The sequence below is a fragment of the Labrus bergylta genome, chromosome 16, assembly GCF_963930695.1.
Source record: "Labrus bergylta chromosome 16, fLabBer1.1, whole genome shotgun sequence".
In the NCBI taxonomy this organism is placed as follows: domain Eukaryota; kingdom Metazoa; phylum Chordata; class Actinopteri; order Labriformes; family Labridae; genus Labrus; species Labrus bergylta.
Genome location: NC_089210.1, coordinates 2,731,884 through 2,751,802, shown reverse-complemented (window position 1 = coordinate 2,751,802; position 19,919 = coordinate 2,731,884). Strand labels below are relative to the sequence as shown.

General features: G+C 41.2%; 3 protein-coding genes across 3 annotated transcripts in view; 1 reads left to right on the top strand and 2 right to left on the bottom strand.

Annotated features, from left to right (window-relative positions):
• LOC109994117 (xylosyltransferase 1) overlaps positions 1-5,069 on the top strand; it is a 32,208-nt gene extending 27,139 nt beyond the window's left edge. The window contains exon 11 of the mRNA XM_020647291.3: positions 1,718-5,069. Coding sequence (XP_020502947.1) covers positions 1,718-2,040 — 323 coding nt within the window. The 3' untranslated portion in view covers positions 2,041-5,069. The remainder of the gene's footprint in view (positions 1-1,717) is intronic.
• A 2,369-nt stretch (positions 5,070-7,438) lies between these two features.
• On the bottom strand, positions 7,439-12,855 carry kat8 (K(lysine) acetyltransferase 8). Its single transcript, XM_020647260.3, has 11 exons — positions 12,474-12,855; positions 11,350-11,424; positions 11,070-11,248; positions 10,926-10,979; positions 10,621-10,785; positions 9,957-10,046; positions 9,663-9,803; positions 9,252-9,345; positions 8,982-9,132; positions 8,697-8,851; positions 7,439-7,642 (listed from the first exon to the last, which is right to left on the bottom strand). The coding sequence occupies exons 1-11, from the start codon at positions 12,787-12,789 to the stop codon at positions 7,578-7,580; spliced, it is 1,485 nt and encodes a 494-aa protein (XP_020502916.1). The 5' UTR covers positions 12,790-12,855; the 3' UTR covers positions 7,439-7,577.
• Positions 12,856-13,731: 876 nt separating this feature from the next.
• rnf25 (ring finger protein 25) lies at positions 13,732-17,843 on the bottom strand. The gene is made up of 10 exons (XM_020647271.3): positions 17,618-17,843; positions 17,292-17,363; positions 16,847-16,943; positions 15,926-15,993; positions 15,768-15,837; positions 15,564-15,635; positions 15,324-15,470; positions 15,157-15,246; positions 14,865-15,002; positions 13,732-14,644 (listed from the first exon to the last, which is right to left on the bottom strand). Exons 1-10 carry the CDS (start codon positions 17,632-17,634, stop codon positions 13,976-13,978), a joined length of 1,440 nt encoding a protein of 479 aa, XP_020502927.1. The 5' UTR covers positions 17,635-17,843; the 3' UTR covers positions 13,732-13,975.
• Positions 17,844-19,919: the final 2,076 nt, after the last annotated feature.

The following is a 19,919-nucleotide window of genomic DNA, read 5'->3' as shown; positions in this document are numbered from 1 at the left end:
AAAAATATATAAATAGCCTTTTTCATTAACAAAGTGTATTTATTATTTATTCATTGATGTATTGTTTTCAGCATTTATTTATTTATTTATACTTTAGTCATTTTTTGTCCCTCATAGAAAGATACAACAGAAAACTCAAAGTGCTTGGTCTTTTTCGATTCTCTGATTTTTGGAAATGTTCAAAATCCAAAACAAAAAACGCCAACCAGAATTTACATATTTAGACACTTCAAATCCATTATTACCTCTTTACCTCTTCTGAAGATTATTTCCTTTTTAATATAGATGGAAATAACAGGAGCAAAATGTACTGTTTCATACTGAAACATTTAGAAGTGACACAAAATACAGCAACCGGTATTCCCAGGATAAAGTGACCGACTCTTCCACTGAGCCACAGCCGCCCCAGCAGATTTGTTGTGAATGGCAATATGTTCTATGAGAAAATATGCTGACATCGCTTGGTTTATTACCTCAGTATACGTTTAGGATAAATGATATTGTTGCTGTGCTGACAATAAATGTGTGTATCTGTATGACTCATTTCATCAGATGTAGGTAATGTGAGTAATTTGGCAGAATTAACCTTGAGAAAGTCTTGTGGAAACACCTGTTGAATTCAAATGTAGGAGCTTTAGAGGGGTCCCTGTGGTTCTCCTGTCAATCATAGATCTTAAATAACACACACACACACACACACACACACACACACACACACACACACACACACACACACACACACACACACACACACACACACACACACACACACACACACACACACACACACACACACACAGGCCGTCCTGTCTCAGCTGTCAGCACCGTGCACACATGTATTTATAGTGTCAGTATCCAGTCACTCGCTCACACAGTCTCGGGGTCACCCCTATCCAAATTATCCTCCCCTCCCCTGGATTACAGTTTGGTTAGTTTGACCTCTGCAGAACTCAGCGTGTGTGTGTGTGTGTGTGTGTGTGTGTGTGTGTGTGTGTGTGTGTGTGTGTGTGTGTGTGTGTGTGTGTGTGTGTGTGTGTGTGTGTGTGTGTGTGTGTGTGTGTGTGTGTGTGTGTGTGTGTGTGTGTGTGTGTGTGTGTGTGTGTGTGTGTGTGTGTGTGTGTGTGTGTGTGTGTGTGTGTGTGTGTGTGTGTGTGTGTGTGTGTGTGTGTGTGTGTGTGTGTGTGTGTGTGCGTTTGAGATGGAGAGAACGCTAAGTTAAGCCTGATACACGAATAGACTGTGAGGTTTATTGACTGGTGTCATAAAGTGAAGTTGACATGTGATGTAATGTGATCACAGTGTGTGTGTGTGTGTGTGTGTGTGTATTTGCGTCATTGTGTTTTAGCAGACACTGCTGGTATCCTCTCTCTCTCCTCTTCATCTGACGCACAGCTTTTTGAAACTCATCATGTTCTTTATATCACCCAAATTGGATGGGTTAGAAAAATAACTTTAATAAAAGTTACTTTAATTTAAAACAATATTTATTTAAACAAAGTTTTGAGACTGAATTTAGGTCTGGAAAATGAGAAGTGTTACATGAAACAGGATTTCTTTTAAACGCCTGTCAGAGTCATTCAAAGCCTGCAGATTTGTTATGAAAGGTAAAATGTTTTATCTTGTCTAAATTCTCCTCTCCGTCTCCCCTCCCCTCCCCCTCCCTCCCCCTCCCCCTCCCCCTCCCCCTCCCTCCCTCACCTCTTGTTTTGGGATGCAGAGGACGCTCTGCGGTTGCACGGCGGCCCCGCCAGAAACTCCTACATGGAGCAGAGTTTCCACGGCCTGAACCCGGTGCTGCGGCTGCCGGTGAGCCTGGGCGCCGTGGAGGAGGCCGAGGCCAACGCCGGCCTCACGGGGGCGCCGCTGCGTCGCTGGCTGGATCGGCTGCTCGAGGGCCACTGGTCGGCCTCGGATGTCTGCTCGACGGGACCCAGCGCCTGTCCCGTCATGCAGCGCTGCCCTCAAACCGTCTGGAGCTCGGCCAGCCCCGACCCCAAGTCTGAACTGAGCACACCCAGAGAGGACGGGCGGATCAGGTAGCAGACGGACGGACTGAGGGAGGGATAAATGAAGGAAAGGCACGGGGGGCCGATGTCCCGATTGTGTCTGATATTTATTTATTTAAAGTTTGTGCAGAGCGAGAGTGAGTGTGATGAGAAGAAGAGAAACAGACTCAAATACTGAGGACGGACTTCCTCCTTCAGTCCTCTCTCTGTGTGCTGCCCTGCTCTCACTGATGGGACTCCGAAGTGTGTGTGAGGTATGTGTGTGTGTGTGTGTGTGTGTGTGTGTGTGTGTGTGTGTTGAAGCAGTATGTGAGAAGAACTCTAAGGTATGAAAACATGTTTGACGTCCGTTGCTGAAAAGGACACGGTTGCTCATCGTTAGGCCCATTATTGGAAAGATGTTTGTATTAGAGACCTTTTTGTTTTTATTTAAATTGTTTTTATATTGACTTTATTTATTTCATTCCAGCCCGTTATCCCTCATATCTCCAAATAAATTCAAACCTCCTGGTGTATCAGAAAAACTTAAATCTCAGTCCCATCAGAGAAAATTGACAGCAGATGAAACTTTTCAGTTCCAACAACTGAAGTCCAAAATTTTTGTTTCCAGATAACGGCAAACATGGGAAGTTTTTAATCTATTTTTAAAACTCGTCAAGTAATACTCTGGCTTATTTTCAACCCGTCTTCTAAACCATGAAGGATTTCATTGAAATAAGTCCTCAAAGGTCAAAGGTTAAATGCATCTTTATCGTCCAAAGAGAAGAAACTCTTTAAGTTTCTGGTTCCCATGAGATATCAAATCATTCCCCTTTTATTTGAAGATGATAAATTAGATAATTGAAGTCCTCCCCCACCACACAGTGCAATGTTTTGATTGTCTAATTTTTCAGATGAGATATGAAGATGATGAGCCTTAAAAAAAAAGTTAGGAGCAAACACGACTGAGAGATATCAAATATTTGTCTTTGAGGTTTGAAGTAGAACTTTCTAGTATTACTTTGCTAAAGGTACTCGGTTACTTTCCACCACTCACAAACTACCTGCAATTTTAAGAACCTGTTGCAGAAGCTGACTGACTTTCATTGACTGTATATAAAGATGGATGACGCATCTTCATGCCTCCTGTTGTACAAAAGTGAAGCCAAAATACTGGCGCTGACATATTGGGCTGGTTGCCTCATTGTTCTGTAGATTATTCCTTTTCAAAGCATGAAATAACTAATTTAAACTAAAGACAGGAACCATGTTTGTCCCATCTGTTTACATGAAGGAGGCGGAGCTTGTGACCTATTCTGCAGCCTGTCAGCAGGGAGCACTCCGAATGTTTAGGCTTCACTTTCTTTCTGGGAACTGCCATGACGTCCATCTTTTTATACACAGTTGAAGCTCTGTACATGAATCTGTGTGTGAGTGTGTGTGTCAGTATTTTCTTCCTGTGCCATGTCTGAAGCCTTCAGAGCGTCTGAGACGTCCGCTATCCTGGAGCCCAGAAGAGAATCCCTCCTCATCTCGTTTTTGTTTTTACTGTAACACACATTTAGTTTTCTCTCTGCTGTAAGACTGATGAGACTGTGTCGGAGCGTTTAACTGATGACTGAGTAATTTATTCAGAAGTTTATATAAAAACATTTCTTAGTCGTTGACCGATATTTGGTGTAGAGGAGGAGAGTTTGTTTCTGCCTTTGTTTCTAAAGTGATACACAAAATGTTTGTATTAGTCAGCTCCGGGTGAATCACCTTCAATTCTCTTTCATAAATTCTCTGAACTTTAAAGCTTATAATTAGAATTTAAACACAGCAAACATGAAGGTATTTAAAGTCAGTTTGCAGCCTCATTGAAGCTATAATACCCTGCAGCCTTTCTCTCGCTCTTCTGTCTCTCTCTGTCTCTCTCTCTCTCTCTCTCTCTCTCTCTCACTGTCTCTCTCTCTCTCTGGTAAATATCTAGCCTGGCTCTCTATAAAGACAACAAACAATCCTCAGTTATTCAAACATGACAGCTTCACTGCAGTAAGTCATTGCACCTGGATAAACAGAAACATCCTTGATAGTTAAATTAACCGTAACTTAGAAAGGCTGCACCCTGCAGAGATGTTACATATATTCACAAAAAATCAACACAGCATGATACGTAATCTGTAAATTTTAACTTATAATCAGAACGAGTGCAATGTCATCTCAGATTTAAAATCTATGTGGTGGAATCCATCTTTGATTTTCACTATAAATAATAATAATTTATCTCTTTTTGTTCGAGTGTGAAGCAGCTGTTTTTAAGCTTTATTGGGACCAAAACTGGAGACGAGCTGGTGGTTTGAAATCATGAGTGAAAATAGTAAATGGACTTGAGCTTGTAGAGCGCTTTCTCTAGTCTTCTGACCACTCAAAGTGCTTTAACACCGCAGGTCACGCCGACACGTTCACGCCGACACGTTCACACCCTGATGGTAGAGGCTGCTGTGGAAAGAGACCATGAGTAGTAATTTATCTCAATCATACACATTCACACACCGCTGATGTAGCAGCAGGATCAATTTGGGGTTAAGTGTCCTGTCCTTCCGGTTAAGAGACGACCGACTCTACCGCTGAGCCACAGCCGCCACAGAGGGTTGGTCAGGACTCTTTCTGCCTGACGCTGGTTTTAAAATGAAAATGAGCTTTTTTACAAGAGTTGATGTAAATCTGTGTTTTTGTAACAAAGTTGATGATGTGAAACAATCCTGTTTTTTAAGAGATGAGTGGCGTGTCCAGTCGTCTGATTTTGGAGGAAAGCCCAGCTGAGAGGTGCGTTTGTTTCATCTCCAACACCAAACTGTTTTTTTTTTGTTTCTCTCTCGCCATTGTTGTCTTGTCTTGATGTCTTTTATTTTTTTCTGAATCTCTTTCTGGGAGTTGTGCTGTGCCTTAGCTGTGCTCCTGTTTTTAGGAAAACCCCCTCTCTGAAAGCATCGTCTCAAACGCCCCAAAAACCAAAAGAAAGAATTGTTGTGAATGCCTTATCGATGACCATAGTGGTTTTGAAGTACATTTTTTGGAAAATAAAACAGAATCTCCCTTTAAGTTATGACTGTGCCGTTTTATTTTACTCTCATATTTTAACCAACAGGTGTTGAATGAGGAGGTGGAGCGACTAAAATGTAATTATTTAACACTTCCATCCTAACAAATAACTGTAAATCTCTTATTTCCCAATAATAGGCATCAGAATAGAGCAGAGGAAGAAACAGTCTGACACTGTAGCCTTCTTCACACTTGCACAAAACTCCAGAAAAAGTCCTGAAGTTTTTCGGGTTTAGCTGCATGTGTGAACACAAACACACACATTTCCTGACAGCCCTCCTGGTATTTTTCCGCAGAAAGTCAGAATGAGCTGATGTGACAACCCAGAATTCATCTGCCATCAAGTAAATTTTAAAGATTAAAGTCTTTGATGAAATAAAACAAAAAGCCTCTCACAGGAGACTTTTTTTAATTTTCATTAAATTGCTTAAAAAAGAAAAACAGCATCATCAGCTGATACACTTTTTTTTTTGTTCTCTGTATCTGGTCTGTCCCCCTCCCCCCCTTGTCAGACCCTGAAAGGATCTTAAATCAAACTTTGTTAATGAACTTTCACAAAGGCGTCAGGTTTGCAGTAACGAGCAGCCACAGCCAGCAGCGATGGAATCATCAATACATGAGATCGATGACGAGCAGCTGGAAGGACAGAGCTAATTATTATCTGCAGCCAGAGAACATGTGACTCTGAGCGTCACTTTAAACTCATCCAGGAGATCAGAGAGGACCTGGGGGGAGGGGGGGGATTCACTTTAGAGCAGTGGTGTCCAAACTTTTTTTCTTGCGGGCCAAAATTGTCGTGTTAGAATCGCTCACGGGCCACAGGTTTTGTTTTTTAAAATATAGTTGAAAAAATAGTAAGGCTTTGTAGATCAGAATCAAAAGGCTCACTAAAGAAACCCTTTAATAAAAGGAAATCAAATATTTTGATTTCTTCGTTCTACTTTATTTGTTTCTTTCTCAGAATCAATCCTGTAACGTGGTTCATGTTTTTGGAAAAGCTTTCTGCGTTTAGCTCAGGTCATTAAACGGTTAAACAACAGTCCGCTTGTTTGCAAAAACTTTACATAAGTTTTTTTTCATAGTTTACAAAAAAATGTGGAAAATACTAAAAGCTGTAGATTTAAAAAAAACAACAACATACATGTTACTGAACATTTTCTATTTTAGGAATATTGTTCAGCACTTATTAACATGAAAAAGAAAAATAAGATAATGTGCCAATCTTAATCGAGGCCTCGGGCCAAAATCTTCTGATTCTTCATTTGAAGTCACGGGCCACGGGACACAGGTTTTTATGAATGAAATGTATTCATGAGGGGAGGGGTCTCCAGAACTTACTCGAAAGCGGTACTATACTAAAATACTCGTTTGAGGTTTTTCACTACTTTTTATTTGATTACTTAATGACTCAATCAAGAAAGCTTTGGGAACTGAAATGATCTCCAGTTATAAATTCAACAAAATGCTAAATGTTTTTAAATGATTACCGTAAATATTTATAAAAATATCTTATGACTACAGTAGGATTGTTCTTTATGTCAATGCAGGCCATTCAAATTCAGAAAACGCGTATATAAAATAGATATTGGTATTTCTTTTAGGTTTAAATGATATAAAAACAGAAAACAGTTATACGATTAAGTAGTTTAAAAGTACATTTACTTCAGTTTCAATCTGCAGCTTAGTCAGCGCTCTGCTGCCCCCTTGTGTTTATTATCTTAGTTACATCAGACACCTAGGGACATATTACCTGGCAGTGATTTCTGTGTTTTTGCTAAATGGAAAATAGAACATCTAAACACATACATAGTAAGCAGTGTAAGTCATTATCCTCCTCACATTGTAAACGACGACAGAGAACGTCTTAAAGATCTGACTTTCTGGTGTATAACGCTGTGAATCATGTTTTACTTTGACCGTCAATTCCCGGCTTTAAGGTTGGAAACTCGCCTCATTCTGAACACCACTAAATCCCACTACATGCAGTATTAAAAATCCATCTTTTATTCTTCTATTTTAAGGAACAGGTTTTTAATTTGCAGTGTTTATCAACCTTCCTTAGAGACGGCCATTTCTGCTCGGCATTGCAAGAAAATGCAGAGGTGTAAGCAACAATGTAAATACAGTAAACTGGGAGAGAAAAGTCAAGTGTCTGCGCTGACACAGCTCTGCAGCTCAGACAGGATATGGATATTAAATGTTTAAGGGAGGAGCAGCTCAACAGTCTTATGTGTATCTGCTGTTGAGTTTTATGTATTTTAAAGGAACAGACATGCAAATTAGCTTAGGCTACAAATGCTGTAGTGTATGGCGACGGTTTTCTCGCTCCATACTTTTGAATAAACATGAAATAAATCAGGAGACATGTCTTGTGTTTTTTTTTTCATATATATTTAAGAAAATACTGACAGATGCTTCTAACAGCTATATACATAACGTGGTCATTACGGCAGGAGGTGTCCCGATGAGGAGGATGAGGACGATATAAAACAGGAGAGGCTCCTCTTCTCACTTCTTGGACAGCTTGACTTGTTTATTTTTCGGGGGCGCCCACTTCAAACACATTGTGTCCACTGTGAAGGAGACGAGATGAACCGTCAGTGCAGGAATACATCAAGGATTTCTGAGCAGGACTCCCACTGTGGTTTTAGTTCTGAGACAAGCTTTTTGACGTGCAACACCGAGGAAGAAATACAGACTCTGTGTTCGGCTCGGTTTACTCTAGATCAGCCTTTACCAAACTTAAAACTGCCGCGGCCCACTTTGATATACAAAATTACTCCGGGGCCCGTAATAAAATAAAAGTTTTGACTACAGCTATCACTTTCAGTAAGGGTAAATTATTGGACATGACAACATGATATAATGGCAAGATGGACACCAATGTTTACTGAACATTATGTCCTTGAATAGTCATGACACGCCTTACTAATCACTTAAAGGGTTGAGTCATGGTGAATCATCATTATTGTGATATTTCTTTTATTTTTATACTTGGTTGAGGGCTTTTTGCTGCCCACCTGCAGTACCCACACAGCCCACCAGGGGGCCCACACTTTGGGAAGCACTGCTCTAGACGATTGGAAACGTGGGCGACAGACATGAGGACAGTTTATAATCCTCCAAACGCACAAACTAGACCAGTGGTTCTCAACTGGTGGGTCAGGAAGCTGTACTCACTGGGTCTTGAATAAAAAACTTGTGTCTAATAGTCTGTGAAGCACTTTTTATCATGTTGGTTTTGTTCCTTTTCTTGCTAAAGACACAGATTTTGTACCGTCTGAGGTCCAAACTGGCACCATTTTTTATTAAATAAATCTGATTGGCTGAAAATAACCAGAAATTTGGGTCCTGATTTCTCCTTAGGGAGTTGGTGGCGGGTCCTGAGACCACTTGAGAACCGCTGAACTAGACGATTCAGCCAGACCTGCGAGACCACACCACCTCCCGTTTGTCGTGATGATTTCACAGACACGAGGTCTCACAGAAACTTGTGTGGTTAAACGCTCTATTGCGGTATGGAGGTGTTAACTATAAATATTTTACATTGTCAAATAAAAAGAAAATACTCAGTCAGTTTTAGTGTACAATAAAATATTACCAACGATATGAGATATGACAGCTCACCTGTTATCGGGGGTTTCTTGTACTGGGCGCTCTTTAGATGCTCCTCCACCAGTTTGGGAGTGACACAGATAACGTGCTGACCTTTCCAGTACTTCACCATGTTGAGCGACTGCAGCGTGCTGATGATGTCACTCTGTGTAATGCTGGTCATCTGGCTGGAAGGAGACAAGAGGGAAGAGGGGACGATCAACATCACCGCGCTGAGTGACAACAACACTTACTGAATAATATGGCAGCCTGTCCGTCTGATTGGACTGTAAGTTAGAACGCTATCCGGGTGCCTACCTGAGGTCTTTGATAGACAGCGTTCCTCTGAAGTCCCTCAAGATCTCCAGCAGGACCCAGGACCAGTAACTTCTGTAGCTCAGCTTCCCCAGATCTGACAGAGGCTTCTCCGGAGAGCCGACCGCACTCTCCAACTTGGAGAGCTCATAACCTGCACACAAACAGCAACAACAGAAACATCACCTCTTAAATCACAGGTTTTTAAATGTGTGGACACATTCACTAATAAGAACAGAGTAGTCATTAGCACTAAGACGGCCTCTCACTTACTGAAAGCTATGAGGAACTTTCCGTATCCTCTGCGTTGGTAAGGCGGCAGTGTGAGAATACATGCCACGTTATTCCCATCTGGAGACTCCTTTTCCTGAAAACAAAAAAGACAAACCGTTCTTGTTGATTCCATGTTTAAAATGTTCAGACGGTTGGTTCCTCCCCTTGTGCACAAAGCTGAAGTTCGTTTTGGTTTCGTGCTGGTGCTCAAGGGCGACATCTACTGGATCAAAAAGTAACTCATGCTTCCTTTAACATGTTCCTCAGGTCTGAAGGATGCAGCGTTTTGTTCAGAAACACTAAATCAAGTCCCAGCTCTTTATAAGAGAGCTAACAGCAGTGAGTCAAAGCGTGATTGAAGGTAAACACTTCTTGAAAAGACATGATTCAAGAATCTGAAACCAGCCTTACTTTGGAGAAGTAGCCGACGATGTGAGCTCCCTGTTTGTTGACTTCGGTGAGGATATAGAAGATGAAGGGCTCCACGTCAAAATAAAGCGTCTTGTGGTCCAGAAATAGTTTTGCGAGTAGACAAAGGTTCTGACAGTAGATCTGCAAACAAAGAGTCAGAAACATGTCGATTATTGTCAGAAAAAAAGCTTTTTTCTATTCTTGCTTTTTTTTTTTTTATTACTCAGATTGACGTCTAGTTTTCTTTCCAGCAGATTTCCAGAGAAACATTCTTCATCTTCTACGTGATCTCACCTTGTGGTCCCGCCCGTCTACTTCATACACCGATATGTTACTTCTTCTGTAGATTTCTTTCCCTGGAGGCTGCTTCCACTGACAGTGAGACTGCGGAGACAAAAGGGAAAAAAGGTCAAACTACTGCGTGCATTTAAGACTACAAGGATGCACTCACTCATGGAAAGACTTCTGCAGGTAGTTCAACAATGAATAAAAAAGGAACAAATAGTCAAATGCATTTGAGTCATAAGAGGAAAAAATAAAATGTAAGTATGTCTGCGAGTTTTATATAATGTCTCCATTCTTAGACTCGAACAATGGCAAGATCCTTGATAAGCAGCTTGATATTTTTATGCAAAAAGCACAGACTTTTCCAACGAACAACAATCGTGTGAGTTACGACTTCCAGGCATTAACACAATAGGCCAGACGTGTTTAAAAAGTGAAAGAGTGAAAAAAAGTCCTCTGAAAAGGAAGGCAGGCAAACACAAAAGGCCCTCTGATCCGTTACAAACATTAAAAGTTATTAATTAATGGCTTTAGGTAAAGTTAAAAATGTGCGGCAGACCGTCTTGTTTCAGCTCATCAGCGCCTCCATCAGGGTCTTGATTGAGGACCAACGCAGCGCTCCTAATTATTGATTTTTCCCAACATTCAAGACTTAATTGAAAGCTATACATACCAGATGATGTCTAAAGGTCTTCTCATACTTCATGTATTTAAGGCAGTACTCGCAGATCCACAGCTTGGGCTGCTTCCCATAGTCCTCTGGAAACGGCGAGAAGTACCAGGCATCGATCTCAAAGTTTCCTATCTGGATCTTATCCACATATTTCACTTTAGTAATCTGAGTGAGAGAGAGAGAGAGAGAGAGAGAGAGAGAGAGAGATGAGCAGGAGAATAAAACAAGATACATAAACCTGCTTAATGTCGGCGTGAAATGATCACATCAAAAAGAAACTAATGGGCACACAGAGACAACCTTACCGCTTCATGCTCCTTTTCTAGTGCAGCTGTTGTTGGGTCCATCTCTGCATACGTCTGTAAATGAAAACGGTATCAGATAAATATTGAGTACTTGGTTAAATAAAAAAATCAAGATTTAACTGTATAGTAAAAAATGTGTCCCACCTTCTGCACATGGTTGATCTCATCATGCTTGCGCTTCTGGTTGCGAGTGATCTTCCTCTCAGGCTGCTCCCCCAGATCCCCCACACTTCCGATCTCTGTGCTCTTCCTCACTGCATCCTTCACCGTCTTGGTAAGAGCCAGACGGGCTTTACCCACCCACTCATCGAGGCGCCTGTTGACTGCACGCCAAAGAAAGCGAGATGAAGATCATACAGTAGAGCAGTAGGTACAAAGTTATGACAGGTACAAAGGAAAACAGGCAAACTAGTGATGTACTCACATCCTACATAGTGAACATAAAACTCCTCTCTCCCCTCCTGTTCATTCAGTCGAGACTGAATAACCTCTGCTGTATCTGAAAAGAGAGAAAAATACAAGTTATTGACATCTTTGCATGCGAGTCTGACCTCACTGCTTTAAACACCCCCCTTCATTAGTTATTATTTTACTTCAACTTATTTCACTGCTGTATATACATACACCATTGTTATTTATTATTTAATTAGATAGATAGATAGATGGAGAGATACTTTATTGATCCAGAGGGAAATTCAAAGCATCCAGTAGCAGGTTACAAAGACATGACATGAAACATTTGTATTAACCTGAAAAAAAGATTTAAAGAATACCTCTAGATGAATCAAACTTAAACTGTGTAATTAAAAATAGATTTATACAAGAAATGTACATAACCCGTGCAGGGATAAAAATATATGTGAGATTTAAACAAGAAGCTAAAAACAGTTGAAGAAAAAAATCTGTAATTAGACCTGAATATAAAAAAAAAAAAAAAAGTGTAGACCTTCTTAAGTTGTGTTGTTTATATATGTACAGCAATGTTTAAAAAAAAGCAGATAGTGCAGAGTTATCAAAAACAGACATTAAATAACAGGCAGATGCACATATATAAATATATATACATATATATATATATATATATATATATAGATAGATAGATACACATTTTTGATAATGCATCTGTACAGGCTGCACGGTGGTGCAATGGTTAGGTGGGGAGGTTCCTGTTCTGACAGGATGCGTGTGCATGCTCTGCATCTTCCCGATGGGATGTCTCACCAAACCCCGGTCACATTTTTAACAATTTAACCAACTCCGACATTATCAGCTTAAATACTTACTCTTATTTTGTCTTAGTGATAAAGGTTTGATTTATCATGAGTCATGTTGTAATGCGGCAATCATTAAGTCCACTCAAATTCAACATTTACTTATTTACAACGATTAAATATCAACTTTCAGATATGGCTTAGCTGATGTTTGGACTGTTAGTGTTTTTATCATTACGCTATTTTGACAAATATGAGTAATAATAATAGAGTTTGGTCTGTTATTTCCTTCTCTTGGCAGCTAATTTAACTGTAATAATACTGAGTGACCACTTACGCCATGTCTTATCGGCTCGTTGACATAAATACGTCTCTCCGATTTCGACCGACACCTCTTGCTCCCTGCCGCCGCAGAACACCCCTACATCCGGGATGTGCTGACTACTCGAGCCCCCGGCTTCTCTCGCACGGCCGAGGGCCTCCGCCTCGTCCTCTTCCGCGCCGCTGCCGTTAGAAGAACACGCAGCCGGGATACTGCTGTCCAGCTCTCCCCGCTCACTTTCCAGATGACTAGAATCCACGTCTACGTCCATCCTGTGCTCGGAATCCTCGTTATTGTTGTAGGATTTGTGAAACTCGGTCCCGCCAGTCATAACCCCGGCCGTTTGAAAACAACAACACGCCTCTGCGACCCTGCGCAGAATTATCGAAGGGGCTGGTCTACGAAACAAAAAAACAAAAAACTGCAAAGATGGCGTCGACGGGTTGCATTCATGCGATGTTGGAATAATCGGATAAAATAGTTTCCCACTGGGGATTTACCATTCCATTAAGTAGAAACAACCGTGTCAGATAAAGAAAAGGTTTACCCCTGACCAGCAGATTGACGTAATATTACCAATGATTTTGGAGACGCAAAAAACACGATCTTGATGATAAATTAACGTTTTTCCACAATTTATTTTTGGATTATTTGCAATTTGTAAATGTTTTAACTGTTACTTTCCGCTTACGTAATGCAGTGTCGCTTAAATATGTTAAAGATTCTAACAAATATTTGAGGTGTTGACTATGACGACTTTAAAGTTCGCTGAGACACCGAAGCCGGAACAACGAGTTTCAATTAAGGGAGCTCCGAGCATCCGAAGAGTACCTGAATGCAGCAGAGGTTCGCATTTCTTCTTCCCAGGATTCGCGCACCTTAGTGTTAAACTACAACTCCCAGAGGTTTAACAACCAAAGAAGAGTCATTGGCTTTACCCACTTTCTGTGCATTAGTTGTTTATAAATGTACTTTCAGTCTGAAGGTACTTAAAACAAACAATGAGGTTTGAGACTCTGCAATACTAAGATTAATACTGAGGAGGGTAAATAATGAAACTATCTGATTTTATTCAATAGCAGCAACAAATACAGGATTTTGAATGTGCAGGCTCCAAGTCTCAAATTTTATAAATTAAATCTCACAATTAACTAGAAACTTTTGCTGTCTGATAAATAGCAAAAAAAAAGTACAACATGTTTCTGTCGGTTGTGGTGTCACAGAGGTATAACTGCCCCCCCCCCCCCCGACCCTTCAGTAAATACAAACACACTTACGACCAGGTAAGATTTAATTTGCAGTTCTTTCAAGTCATATTTCCCCACAACTATAAGCAACATCCATCTGTATTTGAAATGTGTGTGCATGAGAATGCATATCAGAGACCAAGATAACAATGATGCACAGGAGGTGAGGACACTACACTGCTCGTCATTTCTGCTGCAGGGCTTTAATCTATGCAAACTGATGATGGAGGCACGCATACACTTGTTCTTTGGCCCTCCTGTTGCCCTTTGTCATAGCACCTCTTCTCTGCCTCTGTCTCTTTCTCTTTCTACCACCTTGTGATGGAGGCCCCTGCCATAACCCTGACGGGGCCCCCCTCCACCTCCTCTGTACTGATTATTGGCTCCTCCCCTGCTTCTTGAAGGTCGTCCTTCCCAGTGGTAGTGAGAAGCCCCCGGGGCTCCGGTGTGTGGAGCAGGTCGGTAAGGACCCCTTCTTCTTCCAGGATGACCATGACTACCTCCCGAGTCTGCCGCATCTTTTAGGCATTCAGTTTCCAAGGCTGGCTGATCACCTGGAGACACAAGGGTCTCTTTTGGCTCGTAGACCTCCCTGCCAGTCTCAGACTGACAGAACTCTTTCATCTGCTGGCCATTATTTCCCTGAGGTCTGGCTTTGTTTGGTCCTTCAGTGCCGTCTGAGGAGAGAGAGAGTTTGTCCAGGTGTTCTGTGACAGGGGCAGCTCGCCCGTGTTGTCCTCTGGACCGGCCTCCCCTCCTCTGCCCCCTCAGGTGGTTCGGACGCCTCTGTCCTTGCCCCCATCTGCCGCGCGACAGTCCGGGAGGAAACCTGTCCGCTCTGGCACCAGATTCATTCAGGGGAACATTAGAAGCAGAGGGCAAAGGGGCGCCGGGAGAACCGTCTTCATCCAGGTTTCCATTTTCAGCAGCAGATGGAGCCTGTGGGAGTAACAGTCATCACTGGAAATGTTTTCCCTACAAGGTTTTTTTTCATTTTGCTGATTTGACAAGTCTAAGAAAAGCTGATTTCCCCTGAGTCATTCTAAACTTGGATTTTCTGGAAAGATATAGTTTAAAGACTGAGGAAATTTCTGTATTTGAAAACTAACAATAACAGGCAGGCTGAAATGTAGCTATAGGACTTCTGATTCATTCTTACCTCATTGATGTGGATGAGGAAACGATTGGACTCCACCTCGGGGTCGATGATCCCTCCCTTAGATCTCTGCCTTTCCAGAATCTTCTGGAGCTCACACCACTTCTGTTGAAAACTTGAACCAATCGTTGCTTCGTCCAGCTGAATGAAAAACACACACAGAGCCAATCAACGTTCTGACTTTTCAAAAATCATATAAACGGAGGGGATTGTTCCAACAGCTAAAACCATTTCACCAGATTCTAATGAAAGTGCCTCATGAAGTCAAAGTGTGCGTCTGACGCTGGGTTTTTACCTCTGGCAGCTGAGGTGCAGGAGAGGCCAGAAGCTGATCCACATCGTACGACAGAGGCTCTCTGCACACGGGACACACCACGGTCAGCTCCTGTGAGAAGAGTCAGGGATTAGAGAGCTCTTAAAGAAACATTTCCCACGAGCAGAAGCGTGAGGCTGATCTCTCACCTGACAGTCTGATCTGTCTCTGGTCTTGTCCTCCTCCAGCTCCTTCTCCCTCTGCTGGAGCTCGCTCTCCGAGTGGCAGACGTAGCGGCCGAGGCAGTGGCAGTGGAAGTAGTGATAGCAGCTCGTCTTAGTGAATGTTTCTCCCTCCTTAGAAATCATACAATCAGAACAGCTATGATGCCGAGTCTTTCAGGTGTTCAGATACATGTACATATTGGGACGAACTAAAAAGCAACGTACCTTAAAGTCATAAAGACAGATGACACAGTTCCCATAAGGAATATTGCTCTCAGTCAGGATTTCTTTTGCTTTCTGAAGACAAACCAGAGGAACAGTTATCAGTGTGACTGCTGAGCATACATTCAGTCATCAGATAGTCGTCCTCTCTCTTCATAAATGATTCTACATTTTGTACATGAATCAAAAGAAAAAACATATAGTGACCTCAATGAGCTGATACAACACTGGAGAACCCAGACAGGACTGAGCCTCCAGCTGAAGACACTTCTGGACACTAAGAGAAAACAGTACCACATGATTACAGGAGTTTAAAGTCAATGATAAAAAAGAAGTTAGTGAGTGTATTCAGCTCCAAATGTTACCTGCTGAGTTTGTCATCAGAGAGCCCGCGGGGGTTATGAATGGAGATGGCTGGAGAGGAGGAGGGATACTGGACACACAGAACGGGGAAGAGGAGGTCAAACATCACTGCTGTTCATTGGTTTTTCTAATCTAAGGAGGTTGGAGATGAGTTCAAGTAAAATCCAACGATGCATAGATCCTATAGTGAAGTGTTGCATGTGTCTGAAACTACACTGAGCAGCTGTGAAAGGAGAAAACTTAAAAGTAGGATCGGATTAGTTTTGAGCATAAAAATACAGATAATTAGGGTAACTCTCCTCCTCCTCTCCTCTCCTCTCCTCTCCTCTTCTCTCCTCTTCTCTTCTCCCCCCTCTCCTCTCCTCTCCTCTTCTCTTCTCTTCTCCCCCCTCTCCTCTCCTCTCCTCTCCTCTCCTCTCTTCTCCCCTCTTCTCTCCTCTCCTCTTCTCCCCCCTCTCCTCTCCTCTCCTCTTCTCTTCTCTTCTCCCCCCTCTCCTCTCCTCTCCTCTCCTCTCCTCTCTTCTCCCCTCTTCTCTTCTCCCCCCTCTCCTCTCCTCTCCTCTCCTCTCCCCTCTTCTCCCCCCTCTCCTCTCCTCTCCTCTCTCCTCCCCTCCTCTCCTCTCCTCTCCCGTCTCCTCTCCTCTCCTCTCTCCTCCCCCCTCTCCTCCTCTCTCCCCCTCTCCTCCCCCCTCCTCTCCTCTCCTCTCTCCTCCTCTCCCCTCCTCTCCTCTCTCCTCTTCTCCTCTCTGTAACTGTGGTTTCTTTGTTGACATTAGAACGTCTTATTGAACGAACTTATTGAAGTGTCTGCCTGTACTTCTGTCCTCATCTCCTCTCCTGTCCTCTCCTCTGTCCTCTCCTCTGTCCTCTCCTCTGTCCTCTCCTCCTCTCTTTGCACAGATTATGATGAAGGAGTGGCCTACCTGCTGATCGAGGGTCAAAGTCAGCGTGAGGCGGACAAACTGGGAGACAGAGTCTTGAGCTGTGGAGGGGTACAGGACGAGGCTCACCTCCCAGCTCCTGCAGGGAAACAAAACACCAGCAGCTGTCATCAGATAATCAACATGGCTGAGTCAACACAAACAACAACAGGGTGCACAAAACGTGTAAACAGAGCTTTATGACACACACACACACACACACACACATGTCTTTACACAGTTTAAACATTAACACAGTTAAAGGTTTCTTAAAGGCTGAGTGTGGAGGTTTTTTAAAAATGTTTGGGTTGATGTAATACTTCAGAAACAGAAACTCTACACCACTTTTTAAAAACACACATTTCTCCCCCTCACATCTGTTAAAACCTGCCAAGAGTTTTATAAACAAAGCTGGTTTATAAAAGTGATAAATGTGATTATAACTCACCCGTCCTCTCTCCTGTCGACCACCAGCTCATCCAGGTAGATGGACTGCAGCACCTCGATTTCAGACAGCACACTGCGGGACAAAACAAACACGACAGATGAGTTCAAACAAAACAAAATATGTTTTTTATTTCACCAACACAAGTTAAGCTAACGTTAGCATGCTAGCTCACAGTCAAACACAACAGTGTCGCCAAACAGCGTTAGTTAACTCTGTCACACCTGCTGCGTTACATTTTACTCAAAGTAAGGTGTCTTTAAGAGCCCGTACACCTGACACACTGAGTGTCATGTCACATTTCTGAGACTATCTGTCAGTAAACTCACTCTGACTCCGCTGCCATGATGATGTTTCTGTGAGCAGCTAGCAGCTACCATATAACCAGGAACCTTTCAAAACAAGAGAGCCGCGGTACGACTTTTCGTTCGTTCAATTCAACTAGCTGATAAAAGCACACCGTATGCTTATCTGTAGTTCTTCTTCTGTCAAATCACGATGTTATATGTGTGCTAAAACGCACAGCTACTCTTCTACCCGGTGTGGAGATTTTTATTTTGAAAAGACCACACCGGAAGTGTCAGGACGCTTTGACGGTTCTGGGATGCCCTCCAGTGGCCGCGATGTGTAACTGCACCCCTGTTCTGTATAATATACAATAGAATAGAATAGAATTACTTTATTGATCCCAAACTTGGAAATTGCAGCAGCAGGTTATCAAACACACAATATTAACAAATCTAAACACAATATAATATTAAATACAAAGTAAATAAGCACAAAAAACATCAAAACTAAGAACGTGAATATATACAACCAGGATTTAACTAAACATTACTAGTCTTAAATAGGAAGATTAAATGTAAATGTGCAAAAACAGAGTTGTAAATGGACAGTATTGACATAAGTTAAAGTGCATGAGTGAAGACATATTATAAGCAGAAACTATTCAATATAACAAATGAAATCAATGTTAATACGAATACTATTACTACTAATAATAATAATCACAATGCAATTATTATTATTATTATTATTATTATTATTATTATTATTGAACAACGAGAGGACAAGTGTATCTGTGTAGTATAATCTGTGGCTACTTCCCTGTGTTCATAAAAAAACGTTTGAAATATATTCTGATCCCAAAAACATTATAACTACATATAGCACAAGCGGGTTTTATTTTGTAAGTGTTAACCGGAAATGTTCTTTGCGAAATGTGTCTAACTTGATGCTAGCATGATCGTAGTTCCCCACTGTGGCCACAAGAGGGCGTTTTAATGATAATTACGGATACAGTATAAAAATAAAACGACTGTGTATGCTAACAGCGGTGGTTAGAATAAAGGCCTCGCTATTTAAATTATTATAAGAATGTTTTGACACTAATACTGTTATAGACTAATTATGTTTAGTGCTAAGTTACTGATATCAATAAATGTTATTTTGATTATTAACACGGTTCACAGGTACAAATTTAAAATGTTGCAATCTCTACTGTGACCGCAGGAGGGCGCCAAAGACTCTCGATTTCATCAAAGTTACACTAAAGACCATAAACTGTAAATATTATTTATTAGACTTTCTTATTACTAAAGACTTTTAAGTAACGAATTTTAATTTTATATATATTAATATAAATTTTATATATATATTTAATTATATACTATATTAATTTTATTTTATTTTTTTATTTTTTTCAGTAAATGTTTTTTTTTTCTTAATCCATTGTTTCTTGCTTTTTTGTAGGAAGATTTTACATCCACAATTGCACATTTTTATGCACTTAAATTAAAGAAATTGAAATGTATTGCTAGCACTAACAGCAAAGCAATGAAATCTTATAATGCCTGTAAATTGTGTAATGTTTTAATTTAAATTATGTCTATAAAATGTTTAACATAATGCTTTGATTTGATGTGTCCCCTGGCATCTTACTATTATGTACTTTGTCCTCTACCCTTATTTCTATTATTACTGCTCATGCTCTGCTTTAGAAAAATATCCTGTATCAATAAAGTATCAAGAAATAAAATAAAAAGGAGCTGTAGTGAACGATACCCGATTTAACCAGCAGAGGGCAGTATTTTAAAAAGTGTGTGGCTGGAATCTCTGTGTAAGACGAAGAAGAAGAAGAAGGAAAAAGACAGCGAAGAAGAAGTAAACCCCGCGATACACACGCGAGGATAATGTAAAAATATTTAAAATTCATAATAGTTCTTCCACATGAAACGTGATGATATAATTCGTTTGATTTTCCTAGTTTATTTAAAAATATATCTTAAAACAATGCCTTCCCGGAAGTAGCCGTTCGCGTGATAATAAGTTGAAATGTTTGACTTAGTCGAAGCTAGTTTCCTTTGAGTTCAAAGAAAGTCCAAGAAAATCTAAAAATGGACGAAACAGCGATGGAATCAGAATCAGCCGAACTTTTAGGATCAGCTCCACAACACGGGATCTCTGCAGCGTGGGACACTGTCACGGCTGCTCTGGTAAGTTGCTTTTATTAGTGGAAAAACGTCCCCAAAGTGCCCCATGTGAAAGCAGGGACTTAGCCGATGGAACCGAATCCCATTCAAATATTTCATGATTTAGTGTTTTCTTCCATTTTGTTGTGGTTCACATCTA